Source organism: Ursus americanus, chromosome 22 (genome assembly GCF_024610735.1).
Source record: "Ursus americanus isolate L20-20 chromosome 22, mUrsAme1.1.p, whole genome shotgun sequence".
Taxonomy (NCBI): Eukaryota; Metazoa; Chordata; class Mammalia; order Carnivora; family Ursidae; genus Ursus; species Ursus americanus.
In genome coordinates this window covers 15,289,554-15,309,972 of record NC_142148.1, presented here as the reverse complement: position 1 = coordinate 15,309,972, position 20,419 = coordinate 15,289,554, and the positions used below count along the sequence as shown (strand labels likewise).

Genomic DNA, 20,419 nt, shown 5'->3' with positions numbered 1-20,419 from the left:
ATCTTTATTTCATCCTATTTAGAACTGAAGTCAAGGTGGTGTAAAGGGGAAGAAATTACCATTAATAAACGGCCACTTTACCTAGTATGGGATTCCTCTCCATCCTCCACAAGGAACTATCCAGGTGTTAAGTCCTCTTTTGTAGCTTCTGAGATTTGCTAATAACAGTTACTTTGCATCCCATTCAAGACACACACACACTTTTTTTTTTTTAACCCTGAGATGTAACCAAGCCTGTGCCAGATGCTTGCGTGAGGCAGGTGCTTGGCCCAGAGTAGGCCCCCCCAGTCATACCCAGGGTTCTACCAGACTGTCTTCTGTCCTAGCACTTTGTGGGAGCCCGCAGCACTGTTTCCTCATGGCATTTGCCTTCTCTCTAAAAACTTCCACACTCCCGTAAGGGGAGGGGAAAAATGAGGGTATTTTTCAGCCCAAGATTAGAAGTCTGGTGCTTGCTTGCTACTCTGTGCTGCACAACCAGACTAGATCAGAGCTCTTGTGCCTGTCGAAACCACCCTCCAGCAGAGGTCAGTGGAAACCTGCCTGCTTTGTTGCCATTAGGGAACCAGGAGAGTCCCTTTGAGAGGCAGGGGGAAATACTGGGAAATATGGCCCACAATGCATTGGAATTTTCTTTTAAATGTCCCCCACACCACGGCTAGGTTGAGACTGCAAGCTCAGCTTGGGGCCACTGCCACAGCCTTGTACTGTCAGGTCCCTACTGTCCCCATAGGGTAACAGTGAAGCTTCCTGATGGAATGCACGGGGAATGGCTTAGTCAAAAGAAGGGTGGGGTGGGGTGGGGGGTGCCTGGCTGGCTCAGTGGGTTGGGAATCCGACTCTGATGTCCTCTCAAGTCATGATCTCAGGGTTTTGGCATTGAGCCCGCGTCGGGCTCCACGCTTAACGTGGAGCATGCTTAGGATTCTCTCTCTCCCCTCTTCCCTGCCCCGCCCCACTGTCTCTCAAAAAAAGAGTGCGGGCTAGGAATATCCGGAAAAGATGTTGATGATAGGAGAGCCAGTATCAGGGAAGACCTTCGTGGTCTCAAATTCTCCAGTGGAGCCTTCAGTCCCAGGTCATAAGGCCGGTTCCAGAGGGGGTGCTGGATTTGGGCTGTCTTGAGAAAGACAGGAGGCAAGGTGCGCAAGCTTTGAAACTGGGTGTCGGCCTCGGAATTCTCTTCGTCGGTGAGACGCACAGAATGCCCCTGGTCCCTTCTAATCCCGGAGAAGCGCGCCGGCCGGGTTTTACTGAGAAGGGAAATGGACCGAGAGGCCCGGAGGCAATGACCTTCGGGACTAGAACAAGTCTCGGGCCGGCTCTGACCCGCGTCCCCGCAGCCCGACCCCAGGCCGGGTTGAGGGCGCGCCCCGCCTCCGGAGGCGGGGTCCCAGAGGCCCCAGCTGGGGCTCCTGGAGCGCTGAGGGGTCCCAGGTGGGGCGCGGGGCGGGGCGGGGCGCGGCGCGGGCTAAAGGCAGGGGCTGTGCTCGGGAGGAGAGCCCCGCCGCGGCGCCTCGGTGAACGCCATGAACGCCAGCGGCCCGGGCTACCCGCTCGCCTCGCTCTACGTGGGCGACCTGCACCCCGACGTGACCGAGGCCATGCTGTACGAGAAGTTCTCGCCCGCCGGCCCCATCCTGTCCATCCGCGTGTGCCGCGACGTGGCCACCCGCCGCTCGCTGGGCTACGCCTACATCAACTTCCAGCAGCCGGCCGACGGTGAGCCCGGGGGAGGGGGACGGACGCGCAGACGCCCGGCCGCCCCGCCGACCGACCGACGCAGCTCGGGCCCGCGCAGGCATCTCTGGCCGCTCCTGGGAGACTGAGGCCCAGGGACATAGGGCGTGGGAAGGGGCCTGAAGCAGGACCGGACAATTAGTGTGTGCCTACTGTGTGTTTTGCTGCTGCTCCCTTCTACAGAGGGGAAATAGCAATTAATTAAGGCCGAGTGAAAACAGCCAAGGGCCTTGGGGTCAGGCCGACCTCGGGTTAGAAGGGTTAGAAAGCCGGCAGCTGTGTGACTTTGAGCAATTACTCAGACTTTCTGAGTTTCAGTTGCCGATCTGAAAAATGGGGATCGTACCTGCCTTTATAGAGTGGCTGGGAGGATGAGCAAGTCGAAGCACTTGGTGAGGAGGCAGGCGATGAGTGGGGGGCGCCAGGAGAGCTGGGCCTTGGGCTCGCACCCTTCCCAGCGGCCGGATCTGAGTGTGCACGGAAAGTCTCCACCCCAGGCCCCACAACCGATTTCTCAGAGCTGATAGGACTGATTAGTTTGTCAGGTCTTTGACAGCGCAGGGCATAAAGATGGAGAGCACCAGGTTTTGTGAAAGCTCTGCCACCAGGCGTGAGCTTGACCAAGAGTTCACACTCCACACCTCTCCATCTGTGAAAAGGGGCGAAGGCTTATTCTCCAATAACACAGAAGGAATGCGCTGTGTCCGCGAAGTATTTCCGGTATCCTTTGGTGCATGGTAAGGGCTCCTTAAGTGCAAACCTGAGAAAAATAAGGGTAACTCTAATGTTGAGGCTTTAAACTCCAGAAACAACTCCAAAGGCCTGCCCCAGCCAAATCCAAAAGACGCCCCTCTTCCTTTGGGTCTCCTGGGTAGGTGGGAAGGTTTCCTAAATCAGGGTTTGCTGGGGTGGTTCTCCCTGTTTCCCAGCAGGTGACTGAGCTGGATTCCAGAGAGCCTTCTCCTCTGCTCTGCTTACCCACCACTGCCTCTAACCTCTCCTCCAAGCCCTGCATGCTCTGACCTTTCTGCCAGACTTCACAGGGGAGATAAATTGAGCTCTAGGGAAGAGAAGGGATTTTGCCTCTCAGTGGGGAGGGCACAGGCGATAGCAGTGGCAGGAGAATGGGCATAGGCTGTTAGTTTTCAGACACATGACCGTTTACCAAACTCCTATTTTATGCCAGGCACAAAGTGTAAGGCACCTTGCGTATCTTACTTAATTTTCAACCTGTCCAAACCCCTGGAGGTAGATAGTATTACCTCCCTTTGTTAGATGTGGAAAGGGGGTCAACGTCTCATCATCCCCACTTCGCAGGTGAAGAAACAAGCTCAGAGAGGTGTTCTCTCCCAAAGCCCTACGACTTGGGATTGAGTCTCAACTCTGCCCCTCCGTACTTCTGAGCTCTGATTTCCCCTAACTGCTGCTGCTGTTTGTCCTATGGGCCCTCCTTTGCATTGTCATCTAGTCCGTGTGCTTCCGAAAACTGCAGCGGACCTCGCTCTGCCACGGACTCTTCCCCTTTCTGAGCCTCTGTTTTCCTTCTGTGAAGTGGGGATAGAAATATGCTCACATGGCTATTGTGAGGAGCTGCATGAGACCCCAGCGGGGAGGTGGGAGGCATGCCCCGCACATGAATTCTTTCTCAGAACCTGAGGCTCCAGGTTCTTCTCTCAAGTGACACCCAGACAGTGACACTTTTTTTTTTTCCTTTTTTCCTTCCAATGAAGCACCTTGGGGCTCAGGGAAAGAAATCCCCTTACTTGCTGCTTTTTCTTCTCCCTCCGTCCAGCGGAGCGGGCACTGGACACGATGAACTTTGAAGTGATCAAAGGCCAGCCTGTCCGCATCATGTGGTCCCAGCGAGACCCAGGACTCCGCAAGTCGGGTGTGGGCAACATCTTCATCAAGAACCTGGAGGACTCCATTGACAACAAGGCCTTATATGACACCTTCTCCACCTTTGGGAACATCTTGTCTTGCAAGGTGGGCGTGTCCCCTTGTGGGGCAGGGTCTGTGTCAAATACCCGAGTGGCAGAGGGATCCCGAGCCACGCCTCACTTCACAGCCCCCAGGTCTGTTCAGCGCGGCTCTGGGCACGTGGGAGTTACGCCGGTTCTCTCGGCAGATGCGTCAGAAGTCCCTGTGTATCGGTCAGCTCTTGCTGCGTAACCAATGCCGGCTTAGAGGCTGGCAGCAACCCCCATTTCTTTAGCTCATAATTCTGCAGTTGGCAATCTGGGCAGTTCTGCTCTCGGCTGGCTCCTTCTTATGCCCGCTGCAGGCTGACTGGCTCTGTTTCTAGAGCGTGGTTGGCTGTCAGCTGGAGCACCTCGGCTCTCCTCCCTGTGGTCTTTCCTCCTCCAGTGGGCTAGCCCAGACTATTCTCCTGACAAAGTGCAGTGTCCAAGGAGACCGAGTGGAAGCTTACCAGGCCTCTTGAGATGTAAGCTCGGAACTGGCCCTCCTTCCCTTCCACTGCATTCTGTTGGCCAAAGCAACAGTCCGAAGTCATGAGACCAGTCCAAATTCAGAGAGAGAGGACAGTAGACACAACAGGGTAAAGGGCATGGATACAGGAAGGCTGCTAATTAAGGCCATCAGGGCAGTCAAGTCTCGAGGATTCCTCTGGGCCACTGAGGATTGGACAGAAAGCTGGCTGTGACCCGGGCAAGTCTCTGAGGCCTAACGAGGACCCATTGTGGTGGTGGGCCAGGTCAGATACGAGGCACACGGTGTGGGGCCTACCCCGGGAGTTCTCAGGCTGGTTGGAGATGCCGAGACTTTTTGGAAAAGCTGGAAATTGGGCTCTGAGGAAAAAGCCTAGTGAACCATGTAGTCAGAGGCTCAGGATAGAAACCAAGTCCATGCGGCTGCTGGGGAAAGGGTTCTGGAGTGCGATGGGCAAAGCACTGGCCACGTGTAGTCTGTCCAGCTGCCAAGAAGTCAGCACAACATAGTGGGTCAGATCTTGGACTTTGGTGCTGACCGTCTGGGGATCAAATCCCACCTCCTCCGTTTCCTGGCAGTGTGACCCTGGGCCAGCTGTGTAACTTCTCCACACCTCGGCTTCCTCTACAAGGGGGCCATGGTAGAGCCCACCTCACAGGCTTGTGGTGCCTGTATTTTAAGTCTGGTAGTCTTCCCGACATTGAAAGGACACCCAGCACCCTGTTCACTATCTAAGTGGTAGCTGTCATAAGCAGAAACTTTGCTGGCTAGTGACCTTGGCCTAGCCCTCTTATTCCCATTTTCCCCAATCAGGCAGCTGGGGCTCAGAGGTTAAGAATTGCCTGGAGGGGCTCTTCTAGCAAATATGACAAGATGAGCATGTGATCCCCTCAGCAGTGCTTGGTCCAGAGTGGGGCCCCCAGTCAACATGATTAAATCTGGATAGAAGAGCTGGGGGTGGAGTGGAACTTGAAGGGACCCCGTGTGGGGCGCAGAGTCCACACTCAGTCGTTATTCGTCACTTTTGCCATTGTTTTGTACCTGAACCCTCTGTTGGGTGCCCCCCCACCCCATCCTTCTCCCCTGCGGTCCAGGTGGTGTGTGACGATCATGGGTCCCGGGGCTTCGGCTTTGTCCACTTTGAGACCCACGAGGCTGCGCAGCAGGCCATTGCCACCATGAACGGGATGCTGCTGAATGACCGCAAAGTGTGAGTGGTGGCACGTGGTGGGGGGAGGGGGAGCTGCCGGTCACCATCTCATGGGCGCTGGGCGCGGAGCGCAGCCAGAACGCTGCGGGCGGTGTGACCTCGGAAGAGTTTAGTCCCTTGGGAGTTCCCTTGCCCCAGGGAAGAACAGGCCTGTGGATACTCCTCAGAGGATTGCTCTGAGTCGTAAGGAAGGGGATTTTGAAATTCCAGCAGGAGCAGCTAATGGCCAGATCACCGCAGGGGTCAGTGATTTCGTCTGCTTTCCAGCCTTCTCAGCAGGGCTGTGAATTTTTTTCTTAAACCTTTTGTGTCGTTTCATGGGGTTTTCGGACGGGTGAGGGAAGTAGGCCGAAGCTCAGCCTGCCATCTTCATACATGTAAATTCGGTAGCCCCCCCCTCACTTCATGGGGGGCAGTGGAGCTGCAGATGCTGCGGATAATCCCCTCCCCCAGTCTGGATTCTGCCTGCGTGACCACCAGCCCACGCTCAGCGCCACCGAGGGAAGGAGGCTCTAAGCTGGGAGAGCTGAGAGTTGATTTGTCCGGAGCGGCTCAGGGAGGCTCCGATCCGTGAAAGCCAGCCCGGCGGGCTTTCCCCAGGTCGCAGAAGGCCGTGATCTTTGTTAGCTGTGGTTTGCCCGGGTTCACCTTTGCGACTCCATGCTCTGTAATTTTTAGTGCCGGCTACCGCTTGTTTGTGCTAAGGGGGCTATAGATGCCATCGAATTTTCTTATGTTTTCTTCTTAACCTAGGATACTTTCCTAGGTGTGTTTACATGAACTTGGAAATGACAATTTTGAAAATTAATATTTTCCGTCGCCCCACAGTAACCCTGGCGTGGACCATGTCTGCTTCTCTCACCACTGCTTCCTTAGCACATCCAGGACTGTTACATGAGTCAGCAAATGTATGACCTGAGTTTCATCCCCAGTTCTTATTTTATTTTGTATTTTTTCTTAAAGATTTTATTTATTTCAGAGAGAGAGCAGTCATGAGCAGGGGGAGGGGCAGTGGGAGAAGCAGGCTCCCACTGAGCAGGGAGCCCGATGTGGGACTTGATCCCAGGACCCTGGGATCATGACCTCAGTCAAAGGCAGACACTTAACTGACTGACTGAGCCACACAGGTGCCCCTGTATTTTTTTTTTTTTTAATAATCTCTACATCCAATGTGGGGCTTGAACTTACAGCCCTGAGACCAAGAGTTACATCCTCCACTGACTGAGCCAGCCAGGTGCCCTTCATCCCCAGTTTTATAGGAATGAACACTGAGGCTCAGAGAGGTTAAGTAACTCGCCCAGGGTCACACCGCTAGGCAAGCGCAGCGTGAGGATTCAGGCCCTCATCTGTATGACTTCCAAGTTCAGGCTTGCCCTGCTCTCCTGCGCACTCAGCTGCCTGGCAGATGGTAGGAGCTCCCTGTACATTTGCCCCAAGAATGAATTCTTCTTAACCTTATGCTAGAGCATAGAATCTTGGCTGTTGGAGGTGGCCTGGCCTTGGCTGTATTCCATCTAACGAGTGCCCTGCCCAACCTCCTGATGAGGGGTACGGGGGCCTTGGAGGCTGGCAGCAATCTGTGCAAGTGACCCTGGGTTGCTGGGTGGGATGGGGTGGCTGAGGGCTGGCAGCTGCCAACCCCATCAGTGTGTCCGCAGCTTCGTGGGCCACTTCAAGTCCCGACGGGAGCGGGAAGCAGAGCTGGGAGCTCGGGCCGTGGAGTTCACCAACATTTATGTGAAGAACCTCCATGTGGACGTGGACGAGCAGGGCCTGCAGGACCTCTTCTCCCAGTTTGGTGGGCAAGCTCCCCAAGGGAATCAGGGATCACTTTGTCTATTCCCAGGTTGGGCTGGGAGGAGGGGCCTTTCTGGGGGCTTCCTGAGGGGTCAGTAGGGGGCAGCATTAAGTAGTCTAAAACCACATCGTGGGGGAAGGGAGGAGAACATCTTGGGGCTTCCCAAACTCCCCTTTGAGCCAGGTTGGCCCTTCCCAGGGAAAATGCTGAGTGTGAAGGTGATGAGGGACGACATCGGCCACTCCCGAGGCTTCGGCTTTGTCAACTTTGAGAAGCACGAAGAAGCCCAGAAGGTAGGAGCCTCCCCATGGCTCTGTTTCATGGAGGAGGCACCAAGCCAGCCCTAGCAAGAAAGGAGATCAGGTGCAGGGGGCTCCAGCTGCCGTGGAGGAGAGGAAAATCCCTCTGCAGTCTGGGCCCACACCAGTCAGGGCCCTTCCTTCCTGTGGCAAAGGCAGAAGGTTTCAGCCTCCTTTGGGTGCTTCCAAACCCTAAGGCCAACTGCTTTTTGTAGGTTCTTGCCACACATGGGAGGCGGAGGGGCCTCTGAGACAGCCACTGCCCTCTTCTTGAATTGATGGTGGGATTGAGGCTGGGGAGGGGATGTGCTATGTGATTCCTTGCTCCCAGGTCTTTGCAAATGCTGTTTCTCAAAACATTTCTCTTCCCTGGCTCTTTAGCTTAATGCTGTCCAATGGAAATATAGTGGGAGCCACATATGAGATTTAAAATTTTCCAGCAGCCACATTAAAAAGGGTAAAAAACCAAAAGCAAGTTGATTTTTGTAATGTCTCATTCAACTTAACCTACTGAAATTATCACTCCAGTGTATATTAAAATGGAGATATTTGACACTCCCCTTTTTTTGTGTTAATTCTTTGAAATCCGGTGCTCCCAGCACAGGTGAACTCAGACCAGCCATGGTTCGAGTGCTCAGGGGCTACATGTGGCTAGTGACCGCCCTATGAGACAGTGTGGCTTTAGACTACTTAGCGCTTACCCTGTGGGTTTCCACGTACGCTTTCCCTCCTCCAAGAAGCCTCTTCTGTCCTCATGCTTCTGGTGAGGTGCCCCTTCTGCCCCTCTCCATCAGTAACACCGATCTCCATGTAGAGAACCTGAGGGTAGAGACCGGGTCTCATTTCACCACTAAATCTCTGGCGTGGCACCTGCCAGTAGGTACAAGACCATTGGACATGGGGGATCTCAGCTCAGTGTGGATGCTGGCTGGAGCTCTGACCCGGTGCCACCTCGATGGCAGCCGCTGCTCCCTGAGCACTTAGCACGGACCGGCGCTAAGGGCTGCATACGCTGTCCTGTCTGCTCCACCAGTACAGGCTCAGCAGTTACCCGACTGAGCCGCCCGGGCGCCCCTATGTGAAAATACTAACTAGCTGACCACTTAAAAAGTCAGTTCCCTTCTGTTCAAGCCCCATGTTGGGCATAGAGCTTACTTTAAAAAGTCCCCTTTCAAACATTTCTCCTCACTAATGCTAGTGTCTAATCCTAGCCATTGAGCTGGCACTCACAGGAGTCTACCTTTTGCTGATTTTTTTTTTTTTTTTTTTTTTTTTTTGCAGATGAGTCCATGTAAATTCAGTTCAGTATAAACGCATTAAGAGAAGTTGCATGTCATGCAATCAAAGCCACTGACAATTTAGGACACAGCAGTCTTAGGCCGGCTAACTGACGAAAAGAAAAAGAAAAAACGGTTAAGACCTGTTTCTTAAAAACAAAAACGAAAGCCCTCCTAGTTAGCAAAATAGATTCTTTATGCTGTGAAATCCAACATGAAGTGAAGGCTGTTGATTATGCTCTCACGCCATTTTGAAAGAATTCTGCTCGCTGCTCCGTTCAGACAATCAGTGTAGATACAGTGAAGAGCCTAAATGTTAAATATGGGAGATTTGCTTATTTCAATTTCACTTTTTAAAGTATAGCTCCAATCAAATTTTTATTTTTTTATTTTTTAAAGATTTTATTTGCCAGAGAGAGAGAGAGAACGAACGAACAAGCAGGGGAAGCAGCAGGCAGAGGGAGAAGCAGGCTTCCTGCCGAACAAGGACCCTGAGATCATGACCTGAGCCAAAGGCAGACGCCACCCAGGCGTCCCCAAATTTTTTAAATCTACGGTTTATTCTGAAATTTTGTCCCCTGTTTTTAAAAAGTGGATTCACTTTAAGTGGCCTTTATCCTGGTGCTAATTATTCTCAGCTAGCGAGGCTGGCCAGCTTGCAGGTGGCCCCCTTCAGGCCCGGATGCTGGGACTAGAGGCCAGAGCCTCGTGGGGGTGGTTACCAAGGACTCTCGCCCCTTCCCTGGCCAGGCTGTGACGGACATGAATGGGAAGGAGGTGAGCGGGCGGCTGCTGTACGTGGGCCGGGCCCAGAAGCGGGTGGAACGGCAGAATGAGCTGAAGCGTAGGTTCGAGCAGATGAAGCAGGACCGGGCGACCCGTTACCAGGTGACAGCCCCCTGGTGACAGCTGCTGCTATGTGAGCATGTCCGTGTGTGTGGAGGGCCCTGAGTGGGAAGCCTTCCTCCGGCAATCCCACGTCTGTGAACTTGGCTTTGGAGGTTGGGGAGTTGGGGGCTGTAGCTTCCAGGGGATGGGCATGCTGAGTGACGGGGGGGCATGGGTACCATGCAAGATTGGAAACAAGAGGCTGGGTGGCCAGGGCTTCCAGGCCCCCGACACAGGGCAACCCGGGGCTTGGAGGGGAAGGGACGCACCCCGCAGTAACCTCTCTTTCTAGGGCGTGAACCTGTACGTTAAGAACCTGGATGACTCCATCGATGATGAGAAGCTGAGAAAAGAGTTCTCTCCCTATGGCGTGATTACCAGCGCTAAGGTGAGGACTGGGGGCTCCTGCAGGGGATAGAGAGCCTGCCCCTCCTGTCCTCCTGCTGGCTGCACGCCCCTCCCTTCCTTCCTTGTGGCTTCCAAGGAGTTGGTGCTGAGCTACTCCTTGGAGAGTTTGGGGGGCTGGGTCTGACTCCCAGCTTGATGTCCATTTGCAGCCTTGTCTGCTCTGGAGGGGAGGGGGTGGGAGTCCAGTCCCAGTCACACAGCTGGACTTATTGGGGCTCCCTGTAAACTTGGTTCATTCAACAAGCATTTATTGAGTGCCTACTATATGCCAGATTCTAGAAATTCATACCTCAGAATTTCCACTGACTCTTATGTTCAAGACCTCAGTTTCCATTTGGAAAACGAGAGGGTCAGGCTGCTTCATTCATCATTCCTTCTTCCCCATTTACTGAGCACTTGAGTGCCATGTGCCCAGCCCACTTAGCACCTGATGGGTGATAATTTGGCCGCTCGACTCAGTAGCTCTGTGACCTTTAGCCCATGGCTTCTGAACTTCACCTATACGATGAGAGTATTGGGCTCATGGGATGTTTCTCAACCCTGGCTTATTAAAATCCCCTGGGGAGCTCTTAAAGACAGACACTGGAGTCAGACAAATCGAAAGAAGATTTCAGAGTAGGGCCTGGGCCTTTTAAACCTCCTCAGGATTTTCAGATAACCCAGTATTCCTTCATTCCATACTTAAGCACCTCCCGGCTTACCAGGCCCTCTGGGAAGCCCATAGTAACGAGTTAGACGTGGTTCTTGCCCTTGGTAGCTTCTAGTCAAGTGGGGAAGGCAGACGCATCACTAACGCAAATCGATTAGAAGGTGTCCGTGGAGGGGGCTGGGAGTATTGGAGGCAGAGCTGTGGTAAGTCAGGGGAGCAGGAAGGAGGGCTTCCTGTGAGAAGTGGCAGTGGCAGAAGCATTTGGCTTGGCTGTGAGGGGATAGGGAGCTGCAGGAACTTTCCAAAGACATCAGTGTGAGTGGTGGAGCTGGAGACCAGCATATGTGAGGTGATGGTTGAGTTCTTGGGAAGTGGTCTAGAAGTTCTTTGCCTGTTGAATCCAATTTTATTTATTTTTTAAATTTTTTAAAAAATATTTTATGTATTTGTCAGAGCACAAACAGGGCGTGGCAGGCAGGGGCAGAAGCAGGCTTCCCACTGAGCAGGGAGCTGGATGTGGGGCTCAATCCCAGGGCCCTGGGATCGTGACCTGAGCCGAAAGCAGACACTTTACCAACTGAGCCCCCCAGGCGCCCCTGTTGAATCCAATTTTAAATGTCCTTCAGGAAGCCTGGTGTGTAGGGCAGAGGTTCTAACAATTTTTGAGTTAAGGACCTGTGGAGATAATTGTGAGGGAGCCATGGGACCTATAAATCAGCATCAGTAAATTTGCTTAAACTTTACAAAATAGCTGTGGGCCCTCCTTCCCAGCAAATATATTAGTGTGGTATTGTGGTTGAAAACTGGGATATTAAAGTTAATTAGAACTAGGTCTAAATCCCAGTCCTACATTAACTAGCTGTAGAATCGGAGGAAAGTGACTTTGCCTTTTGGATCTGTTTACCCATCTGTAAAATGGGAGCAACATTCCCTACCTCCCAAGGTGTCCTGAGCACTAAAGAGCCTGCAGGCCGAGCACCTGCCCACAACAAGCAGTGAAATGATGATTTGCTTATTCACACGTGGTGTCTCATTTCTGGTGATTCACCGACCTCCTTGAGGACTCCTAGAGGGAAGGGAATCGTAAAAATCTGGGTTGCTCAGAGTCGCAGCACTATCTCATTAATTGACCAGTTAGGTTATAAAGTGGGTATTTTATGTAAGTCTACATATTTATATGATTTTGACTGCATTCAAAATACAGTGAGAATGAAAATGAGTTAAGGCCTATAAAGTGCTAAAAACACTGTCGTGTTTATAGGAAGCTGCATAAATGTATTTCGTCGTTATTTACTACCTAACAGAAGTTCTTATTAACTTATTAAGACAATACTTTTGTGCCAAGAAAATCTGGTTGACGAAAGCCTATGGATCCCTTCTAGAATATTTCTCAATGCATAAAAGAAAATTCAGAGACTTACAGAAAAACAATTATACTGAAACATATTTATCAAGATATGACGGTGATAGCAGTGGGTGCTTCGTTTTTGTATCCAACCGTAAGATCTAGGGAGGTAGCAGTCAGCATAGACGATATTTTGAGGGCAGCAGTGATTAACATGATAGGAAAATATATTCTTTCTCTTCCTGACAAAATCCCAAGCACAGCCAAGACTCCCCTATTTTTTTTTTGTCCATATTCACAATAGAAGGGGATGCTAATGAAAAAGGCCATTTCCCCCCATAAAGTTCACAGACCTCCTGACTCCTATCCACTGGCCTCCCTGAGGGGGGGTCTATGAACTCTCCGGCTCAGGCCCCCGGGTGAATGGGTAGCAAAGTGCAGTTTGAACACCAGTGATATAGAACATGCTCTCTAATAGGGCAGATTTTAAAAGTATGTCAGCTCAAGTCCAAATGTGTGAGCCAGACCAGTGTCGTGACCCTAAAAAAGATTACGAACTATACATGTAATGCGGATTGGATCCTGGAAGAGAAAAATCATATTTATTAGAAAAACTAGTGAAAGCTGAATGAGACCTGCAGTTAATGGCATTGTGGCTGATAATTAATAATATCGTCCCAACGTTAATATACACATGGACCCTGTTCCCAGGGGGGCAAGCTGGCTGAAAGATAGCCACTCTACTATTTTTGCAACTTTTCTGTACATCTAAAATTATTCCAAAAATTTAAAAAGGTGATTTTAATAACAAAGCTGAGAACCTGGCTCAGTGCCTGCAGAGGCAATGGACGTTTACCAGAACACTGCACTGGGTGTGAATCCTGTCCGATGGGTGACCCTGGACAAGTCGCTCTTTTTTTTTTTTTTTTTTTTGATTGTAATAAGGACTTTTCTTTCTACCACAAAGAAAATAGAATAAGACACCAGAAATATAAATCTTAATCCTTTTTATATTCTATATAAATCTAATTTTACTGCACTTTCTAGGAAATGCACTCTTAAGAACATTTTATTCTTTCCCTAATTCCTAAATGAACCAAAGAACTGTATGGGTAGTTTTAAAAAAGAAAAAAAAGAACAGTAGTCAAAATGCAGATTTTCATTACCAGGACCTCAGATGGAGTGTTTAAGATTGTGGCTCTGGCTAAAGGACCCTGCCCTGTTCTTGGATTGTAAGCAATCCTAAACTATCCTCTTCCTTCCTGATAGCCTGTGTGATGAAGGTAGATCCCATTTAAACCAGCTTTCCGTCACAGCTTAGGAACATCATTTCAGAAAGAAAATTAAGAAACCCTGAAATGCAGCGGTTCCCACTCCCTGAGATAGGGGAGCGTCCTATTAAACAGCAAGCAGCCCCCAGTTAGCAAGTGGCCTGGTCTGCGCCAAGTCACTCTGGAGCCCGTTTCCACGGCCTGTGAAGTGGGAGTGGCGGTCCCCCCCCCCCCCCCCGCATCAGGTGGTACCTGTGATGTGAGCAGGCCCATCGTATCTGGCATGTGGTGGGCCTCAGTCAATGTCAGGGGGCACGGTTTCCCCTGGGCCTGCTCAGTGCCGGGCTGGGCCCCGGGGCGGGGCGGGGGAGGGGAGCACAGTCCCCAGGAGTCTTCCTTCCCCACCCCCAGCAGCCCTTGTCTTGTCTTGCTTTTAGGTGATGACAGAGGGTGGCCACAGCAAGGGGTTTGGCTTTGTGTGTTTTTCCTCCCCAGAAGAGGCGACGAAGGCCGTGACCGAGATGAACGGGCGCATCGTGGGCACCAAGCCGCTGTACGTGGCACTGGCCCAGCGCAAAGAGGAGCGGAAGGCCATCCTGACCAACCAGTACATGCAGCGTCTCTCCACGGTGCGGGCTCTGGGCGGCCCCCTCTTGGGCTCCTTCCAGCAGCCCGCCAGCTACTTCCTGCCCGCCGTGCCCCAGGTGATGACCCGCCGGCCCCCTTCCCTGGCAGCCAGGTGGGGCAGGAGGACAGCTTCCTGGTAGATGTGGGCTCTCAGCGTGTTTCTGCTGGAAACTCGGCAGGCAGGCTGTTCTAAGCCCATCCGTAAGAGGCGGGTAAGCGTGTCCTGTCAAGCAGCCCTTCCCAAGCAGGGAGAGAGTCGTGTTCTGCTAGAAGAGTCTCTCTGGTCACATGAGTTGGAGAAACAACGCATTACACCAAAGGGACCCAGCTTTCTATGCTGTACGACGCTTCCCTATCGCATCACTCTCCCCTCACGGGCGGTATCATTAGGACTCCGCAGCCCCGCAGAGCGCGTGTAGCATTTCCCCAAATTAGAGGGTCGTGTCTTGTGGGCTGCCCAGCAGCCAGCTGCGGGAGTCGTGTTCGGAGGAGCACGGCGTGGGAAGGGCGCCCACGGGACCGAGCGGAAGTGGGAGTGTGCGGCCGTGAGCGGCTGCTGGGACGGACGCATGGGCTCCTGGCCGTAGCTTCCGCTCGCACAGGTCCGAGTCGGTGTGTGACCATTTCATGCCGCTCTTCGGGCCACCTGCTGTGATCAGGGGCAGGGATTGAACCTGAGGCCTCGCCCCGAAGGGTTCGGGGCTCACGGACAGCCTGAGCTGGGCAGCAGGGGCCTCATCCCAGCTCGCGGGGCCTCACTCTGCAGTCCCTGGAGGGGGCAGTGGAGCTCCCGCAGGGGTGTCCGGGAGGGGGTGCGGTTTCTCACCTGTTGCAGAGCCCTGAAGCCAGTCTTCTCTCTCACAGCCTCCAGCCCAGGCTGCGTACTATGCCTCCGGCCCCTCCGTGCAGCCCGCCCCCAGGTGGACGGCCCAGCCTCCGAGAGTCTCCTGTGAGTGATCAGCCCCTGGTACCCTCGGCCTGGCCCGCGGGGGTGGGCCCTGCAGGGCAGCGTGGAACCCGGGGCTACGAACACAGGCTCTGGGGGCAAGCCTTGCTCTGCTACTCCCCCGGGTGTTAATTCGGTGGGTAACTTCCCCTCGAGTTTCCTCTTCTGAACGAGGCATGCATAAAACACCACGCAGTAGCCGAACTTGTAAAAGACTCGCGGGTGTAGCCGTTCTCCTCAGTTAGCTCCCAAGACTTGTCCGATCTGTGACCGTCACAATGAACTCCTGGGGCTCTGTTGCTGATGGACGGCTCCTCTCTAGGAGGGCAGCTCACCCTGACTTGACAGTGTCTTGGGGGCCCCTGTGGGTGTGGTCATGATGCCTATGCCTCCTGGGGCTCTGGGTAGAAACAAGTTGGCTTTGTTATTGTAGATTTTCACACACTCCCCTTCCCCCAGAGTTCTGGGTCTGCCCGACTCGGTGAATTCACTTGTCTTTTTGCTGAGAACGTTCTGGTTCCCCTTTCCCATTCCCTTGCTCACCCTGGAACCTTCAGGGTGCAGTGGGCCACTCGGATTGTCCTGCCCCGCCAACCTTTCTCTCCATGTTCTCTGTGCCACAAGCCACCTACCCTCCAGCTGCCTCAATGGTCCGGCCACCAGCCATGTTGCGGCGCCCCCCGGCCCAGGTCAGCAGTGTCAGGCAGGCCTCTACCCAGGTGCCACCCCCGGGGCCCCACACCCAAAGAGTGGGTGAGTGTGGGCAGGGCCAAGAGGAATGGGGGTGTGAGGAGGGCGGGGCAGGGGCTTGGTGCGGGGTTGGCACAGGACTGGCCTCCTCGGTGACCTGGTCGTGTGCCCTCTTGGAGTTGACTTTGGAGGCTGTGGGACATAGGAGTTCACGTGGGCCCCAGAGTCCCACAGACGCAGTTCCCGGGCCCAGCTCGCTCTGTGGCCTTGCTAACTATCCGAGCACCTCATCTTTAAGATAGGGATGAAAACAGCACTCCTGTTTGGTCGTGCGGGTGAACGAAGTCACACACGCCAGGGCTTAGCCTCAGGATGGAACCTTAGCGAGTACGCAGCAGCGTACAGTGAACAAGGTTGTGCATTTGGGCCATAAGACAAGCCCTTCTGTTCCTTCGTCCGGCAAGCGTTCGTACATCTGTGTGCCGGCCTGCTGGTTGGCGCTGGGCTACCATGAACGTGCACCTTTAGGCTTCGTGTCTTTAGGTCGCTGTCAGGCCCTAATGCGCCTGCTTATTTCTTACAGCCAACATTGGTACCCAGACCACAGGAGCCAGCGGGGTGGCATATTCTACCCCAACCGGGCCTGCCCTGACACACAAATATTCCTCAGCAACACACAACCCTGGGGTAAGCATGGCCTGACTGCCTCCTTAGTCTGGGCTCTGGGGGGCTTGGCTCAGGACCTTGGCTAAGGCATTGGAGGCACTGGCCCTTTCTGGGCCTTGCTTTTTCTTTTCTTTTCTCTTTTTTCTCTTATTGTGAAGTTTCACTTACTAATGTGTACAATCAAGAAAGTCCCCCTTACTAACGGAAGGAGGGAAAGGGCCAAGATCACATTTGGTTTATTAATTATGATTTGCTCTGCCTGGGTTATTAGCAAAATTAATCTGGATTTCTTTAGTATTCAGCGTTGAGCAGCAGGGAAAGCTCTTCTAGAAATATGCTGAATATTGAAAGGATGTGATTAATCTACATAACAACTAAAAATATCTTCTGTAATTAAAAAGCTATGTATTTATCTCCCTGCCCCCTGCCCAAGTCCCAAACTCGGCCTTATCCTATCCTGTCCAGAATTTCAATGTGTATACTTCAAAGTCTTTCTTGCAAAAGGAACAGGTGTCCTCTTTAAGCGGCAAAATGCTTTTAAAGTTACCCTAATGTGGAAGGGTCAGGAGGATGCTGGGGATGTGGCCATAAAGCTACGTTATAAAAAGTGCATTATTTGGCCCAAAGTGAATAGTAACGCTTTCCTTTGGCGACATTCGGTGGGGGGCCTTTATAGGTTCCTGGCACCGTGGAAGGCCTCTGAATTAGTGTGTCTAGCCCACTGTGCCCTTGTTAGGGACTCTGTCCCACCCGAGTGTCCATACTTTGCCCCCTGCCCCCCGTCTTCCAGAGCCTTCTGGAGGCCTGTGTTCCCCTGCCAGGGTCCACGTTGTGAGGCCTTGCCTGTGTGTGGTGGTTAAGGGAAGTGTCCCTGGCGCCGTGTACAGGTGCAGGAGCCGGCTGTGCGCATCCCGGGACAGGAGCCCCTGACGGCGTCCATGCTGGCCGCGGCCCCACTGCACGAGCAAAAGCAGATGATTGGTGAGTGGCCTGTCCCCCTACTCTGGAGCAGGAAGCAGGGGGTTGCTGAGAGGTGGCCAGCCTGGTGGGAAAAACCTCGAATGGAGGTCAGACATGTGGACAAGGTCCAGCGTTGCTGCAGACCCACCTGCTGGGTGACCTTGCTGGGGTCGCCTCTGCTCTCTCGGCCGCCCTCCCTCTCTCGTCTTAAAATGCTTTCAGTCGAGATGGTCCCGAGGTTTCCTCAGCTCTGCTGTCCAAGCCCCCGCACGGGCTGGGGAGAGCCCAGCTGTGGGCAGATCGGGGGCCAGGAGTCAGGGTAGGGCCTTGGGTTTCTGCCGGTGAGCGTTGCAGTTCTTCCCCTCTCCCCACACGTCGTCCAGCTGCCAGGGGGCCCTGCATGGTGTGCGTGGGGCAGACACACCTTCCCTGCTGGGCTGTGAGGTCCTCGTGCAGTTCGTCCCCAGCCCGGGGTCTACGGAAGGCCCTGCCAAAGGATGCCACCCACGGTGGAACGAATGACAAGCGTGTTACTGGGTGGCAGGTTTTTTCCTCCTCGGCCATCAAGACGTCCAGGCCCTCTCTGAAGGCCCCCTTTGCCACTGCCCCATTGTTTCCTTGGCTCATTTGGGGTTTTGCCACTTCCCACTGCTCAAAAGAAATTCTACATGGGCTTTGTGGAGGCAGGAGGCTCTGTTAGCAGTTCCCTGTAAACCTCTTGACTTCCCTCGTGGGAAAACCTCTCCCACCCCAGTCCCCCGGGCTGGCCACACCCTCCACACATTGCCAAGAGGGACTGACCGCCAGTGCTAGGCCCTGTCACTAGAAGTGCCTGATGGTAGAAAGTGAATGTATCTTGTGGATGTGGCTCCCCCCTGCCCCATCTGCCCCCCCCTGCCCCATCTGCCCCCCCCCCAAACATCCAGTCCGGCATTAGTATATCTTGTCTAGAATTTCAGTGTGTGTATTGGCAATGAACAATTTCTTGCAAGATGAGCAGGAGTAGTCTTTAAACCCCAAGTCTGTGTCCGACCCTGTGTAGATTATTTTACCTAGAATATCAAATCTGATTCTTCAAGTTCGCCTCCGAAGCAGGGTTTGCTCTGCGTACTTTACGGTTGGGAAAGAGGCTCCCAGTGGGGCTAAGGGACACAGCCTGGAAGGAGCAGTTCTGGGACGAGCCCCCGGATGCCTCCCCGCTCCGTTCCACAGTACCCGCCACCCCCATACCCTGCTCCTGGGCTGCTGGGGTATCAGCCAGGTGTTCTGTACAGGTGAGCGTCTGTACCCCCTCATCTACGATACCCACACCCAGCTGGCCGGCAAGATCACGGGCATGCTGCTGGAGATCGACAACTCAGAGCTGCTGCTCATGCTGGAGTCCCCCGAGTCCCTCAACGCCAAGGTGGTCTGGGGCCTGGGCGGCAGGGCGCCCCGCCAGGGCCGGAGGAGAGCTCACGGCAGACACCTCCCCTAGGGGCGCTACCAGGCTGTGGCTGGGACAGTTTACCTTTTCGCTAAACTTTCAGCTAATACTTGCTGAATCTTTGGGGGGGGGGAGGCCTTAAGGGTTTGCCATTCCAGCCCCTCCAGATTAATCCTCTGTAGCTCTGCATGCAAGGTTTTGGTACCAGGAGCTGTGTTCTGACGGAGTGTAGGGTTAGGATTCTCCCAGCTGTCCAGCGGTGGACACCTGTCTTGAGCAGGTGACCGTGGGTTTCCGTCAGGGGCGCCTGCCAGCAGCAATGCTGTGGAGGGAAGGGACTTCCCGTACCTAGCACGCTTAGGCAGGGAGGCCAGGGCTCTGCTGGGGCCCCGCGGGGCGGCCGCCCTCACCACCATCCCCTCACTTGTGTCCCACAGGTGGAAGAGGCTCTGGCAGTGCTGCAGGCACATCAGGCCACGGAGTTGACGGCCGTGAACGTGCTCTGAAACCAGGTGGGTGGCTGGGGGTGGGACAGATGGGAGACAGAAGCAGCTGCGCTCCCGAGACGCTGGGAAAAACCAGTCCAGGACTGACTTTCAGAAACTGTGTGGCTGGCTTTCTCTGAGGCACCAAGGAGTCTGGGGGGAGCTGCGAGGATCAAAGGAAGAGGACAGACGGTGGGATTAGAATGCGTGTTGACCACCGTGCAAAGTACCGGTGTCCCCTGGCCGGCCGCCCCGCCTGGCCTCAGTGGGCAAGGCCGGGCTGTCCCTGCGCATTGCCTGGCTTCACGCTCCTTGCTGGGAAGCCTGGCTTGGCCCACGGCCTTCTTAGTTGAAAGCCGGGAGTCTGCTGTGTGTTAGAAACATTTCCTCCTATTCTCTCGTCCCCAGAAAATGGAATCCTCACCGCCTCGGCTGACAAGAGGATGGCGTTTCCTGCTCTTGGCTCTCTGTCCCTGGGAACCGTAACTTCTTTCCCCGTGGGGCTGCGTCTGTACCTGAGCTCTGTATGTGGAAGGAAGGCGAGTCACCCCGCCAGCCTGTCACCTGTTGCTTTGTGCATTAAAAGTGCTGCAAACTCTGTCCTGTCTCCCATGAGGCCTTCTTGTGTCTGAGGGAGGTGGGGCAGAGCAAAGAGGTGGGGGCTTGACTGGGCTGGGCATTTGGCTGGAAGGAACAGAAAACCCAACGCGTGCCGAAGCAGAAGGTGCTTACACCCGAGCAGAAGTGCCAGGGGCAGATGTGCACCCGGCAGTGGTCCTCACACGGCACCGAGAGAAGGAGCGAACGCCACCGCTGCCCTCGTCTGATGCACACGGAGGTTTCTGGATGCCTGGCTTGGGTACCCTGCACTGCAGGTCTACACCCCAGAAGCAGCAACTGCTTCTAGGCTCTGGCTGCCTGAGGGATTGTGTCACATAATTCTAGAAGAAACCACATCGAATCGCTTTCAGATACCTTCCTAGGTCCTGATTTTACCATCCGTTTTCATTAGTGAATCAAGATGCTTGCCTTCTAGACCTTGAGAAGAAAAAGTCCATTGTGAATGGATGTCACCACTAAACCTGCTTCACGTCAGTTAAGAGTCTTGCCTGAGAGGTGACAATAAAAGGGGCACAGCTCCCCCCTCTGGTCCCTTGGCCCTGCACATGGGTCTGTGAAGCCTAACATCTGCTCTGCTCACAGGTCTGTGGTTGCTCACACAGCAGACTCGTCCTTCAGAGGTCAGAAGCAGCATGCTGCCAGCTGAAGGGGGCAAAGGGACA

At 53.8% G+C, this 20,419-nt stretch overlaps 1 protein-coding gene across 5 annotated transcripts; it reads left to right on the top strand.

The window, feature by feature from the left end:
• Positions 1–42: 42 nt before the first annotated feature.
• Positions 43–19,735, top strand: PABPC1L (poly(A) binding protein cytoplasmic 1 like). 5 transcript variants are annotated; one of them, XM_045804709.2, is made up of 15 exons: positions 43–1,722; positions 3,533–3,726; positions 5,286–5,401; positions 7,060–7,199; positions 7,398–7,492; positions 9,526–9,663; positions 9,956–10,051; positions 13,774–14,040; positions 14,828–14,912; positions 15,534–15,662; positions 16,183–16,286; positions 17,153–17,246; positions 18,500–18,630; positions 19,089–19,163; positions 19,545–19,735. In XM_045804709.2, the coding sequence occupies exons 1-14, from the start codon at positions 1,530–1,532 to the stop codon at positions 19,155–19,157; spliced, it is 1,851 nt and encodes a 616-aa protein (XP_045660665.1). In that variant the 5' UTR covers positions 43–1,529; the 3' UTR covers positions 19,158–19,163; positions 19,545–19,735. The 5 variants fall into 5 exon arrangements, 4 of the variants coding, with proteins under 4 accessions (XP_045660665.1, XP_045660664.1, XP_045660666.1 ...); XR_006780861.2 differs by having other exon boundaries at positions 18,500–19,163; XM_045804708.2 differs by lacking the exons at positions 19,089–19,163; positions 19,545–19,735 and having other exon boundaries at positions 17,153–18,642.
• The last annotated feature ends 684 nt before the right edge of the window (positions 19,736–20,419 follow it).

What these genes read in the sequence shown, in the direction of transcription:
- PABPC1L (XM_045804708.2), top strand. Translation starts at nt 1,530, where the DNA reads ATGAACGCCAGCGGCCCGGGCTACCCGCTCGCCTCGCTCTACGTGGGC. An exon ending in GGAACATCTTGTCTTGCAAG is followed by an intron (nt 3,727 to 5,285) that starts GTGGGCGTGTCC and finishes CCTGCGGTCCAG; the next exon opens with GTGGTGTGTGACGATCATGG. An exon ending in ACCGGGCGACCCGTTACCAG is followed by an intron (nt 9,664 to 9,955) that starts GTGACAGCCCCC and finishes CTCTCTTTCTAG; the next exon opens with GGCGTGAACCTGTACGTTAA.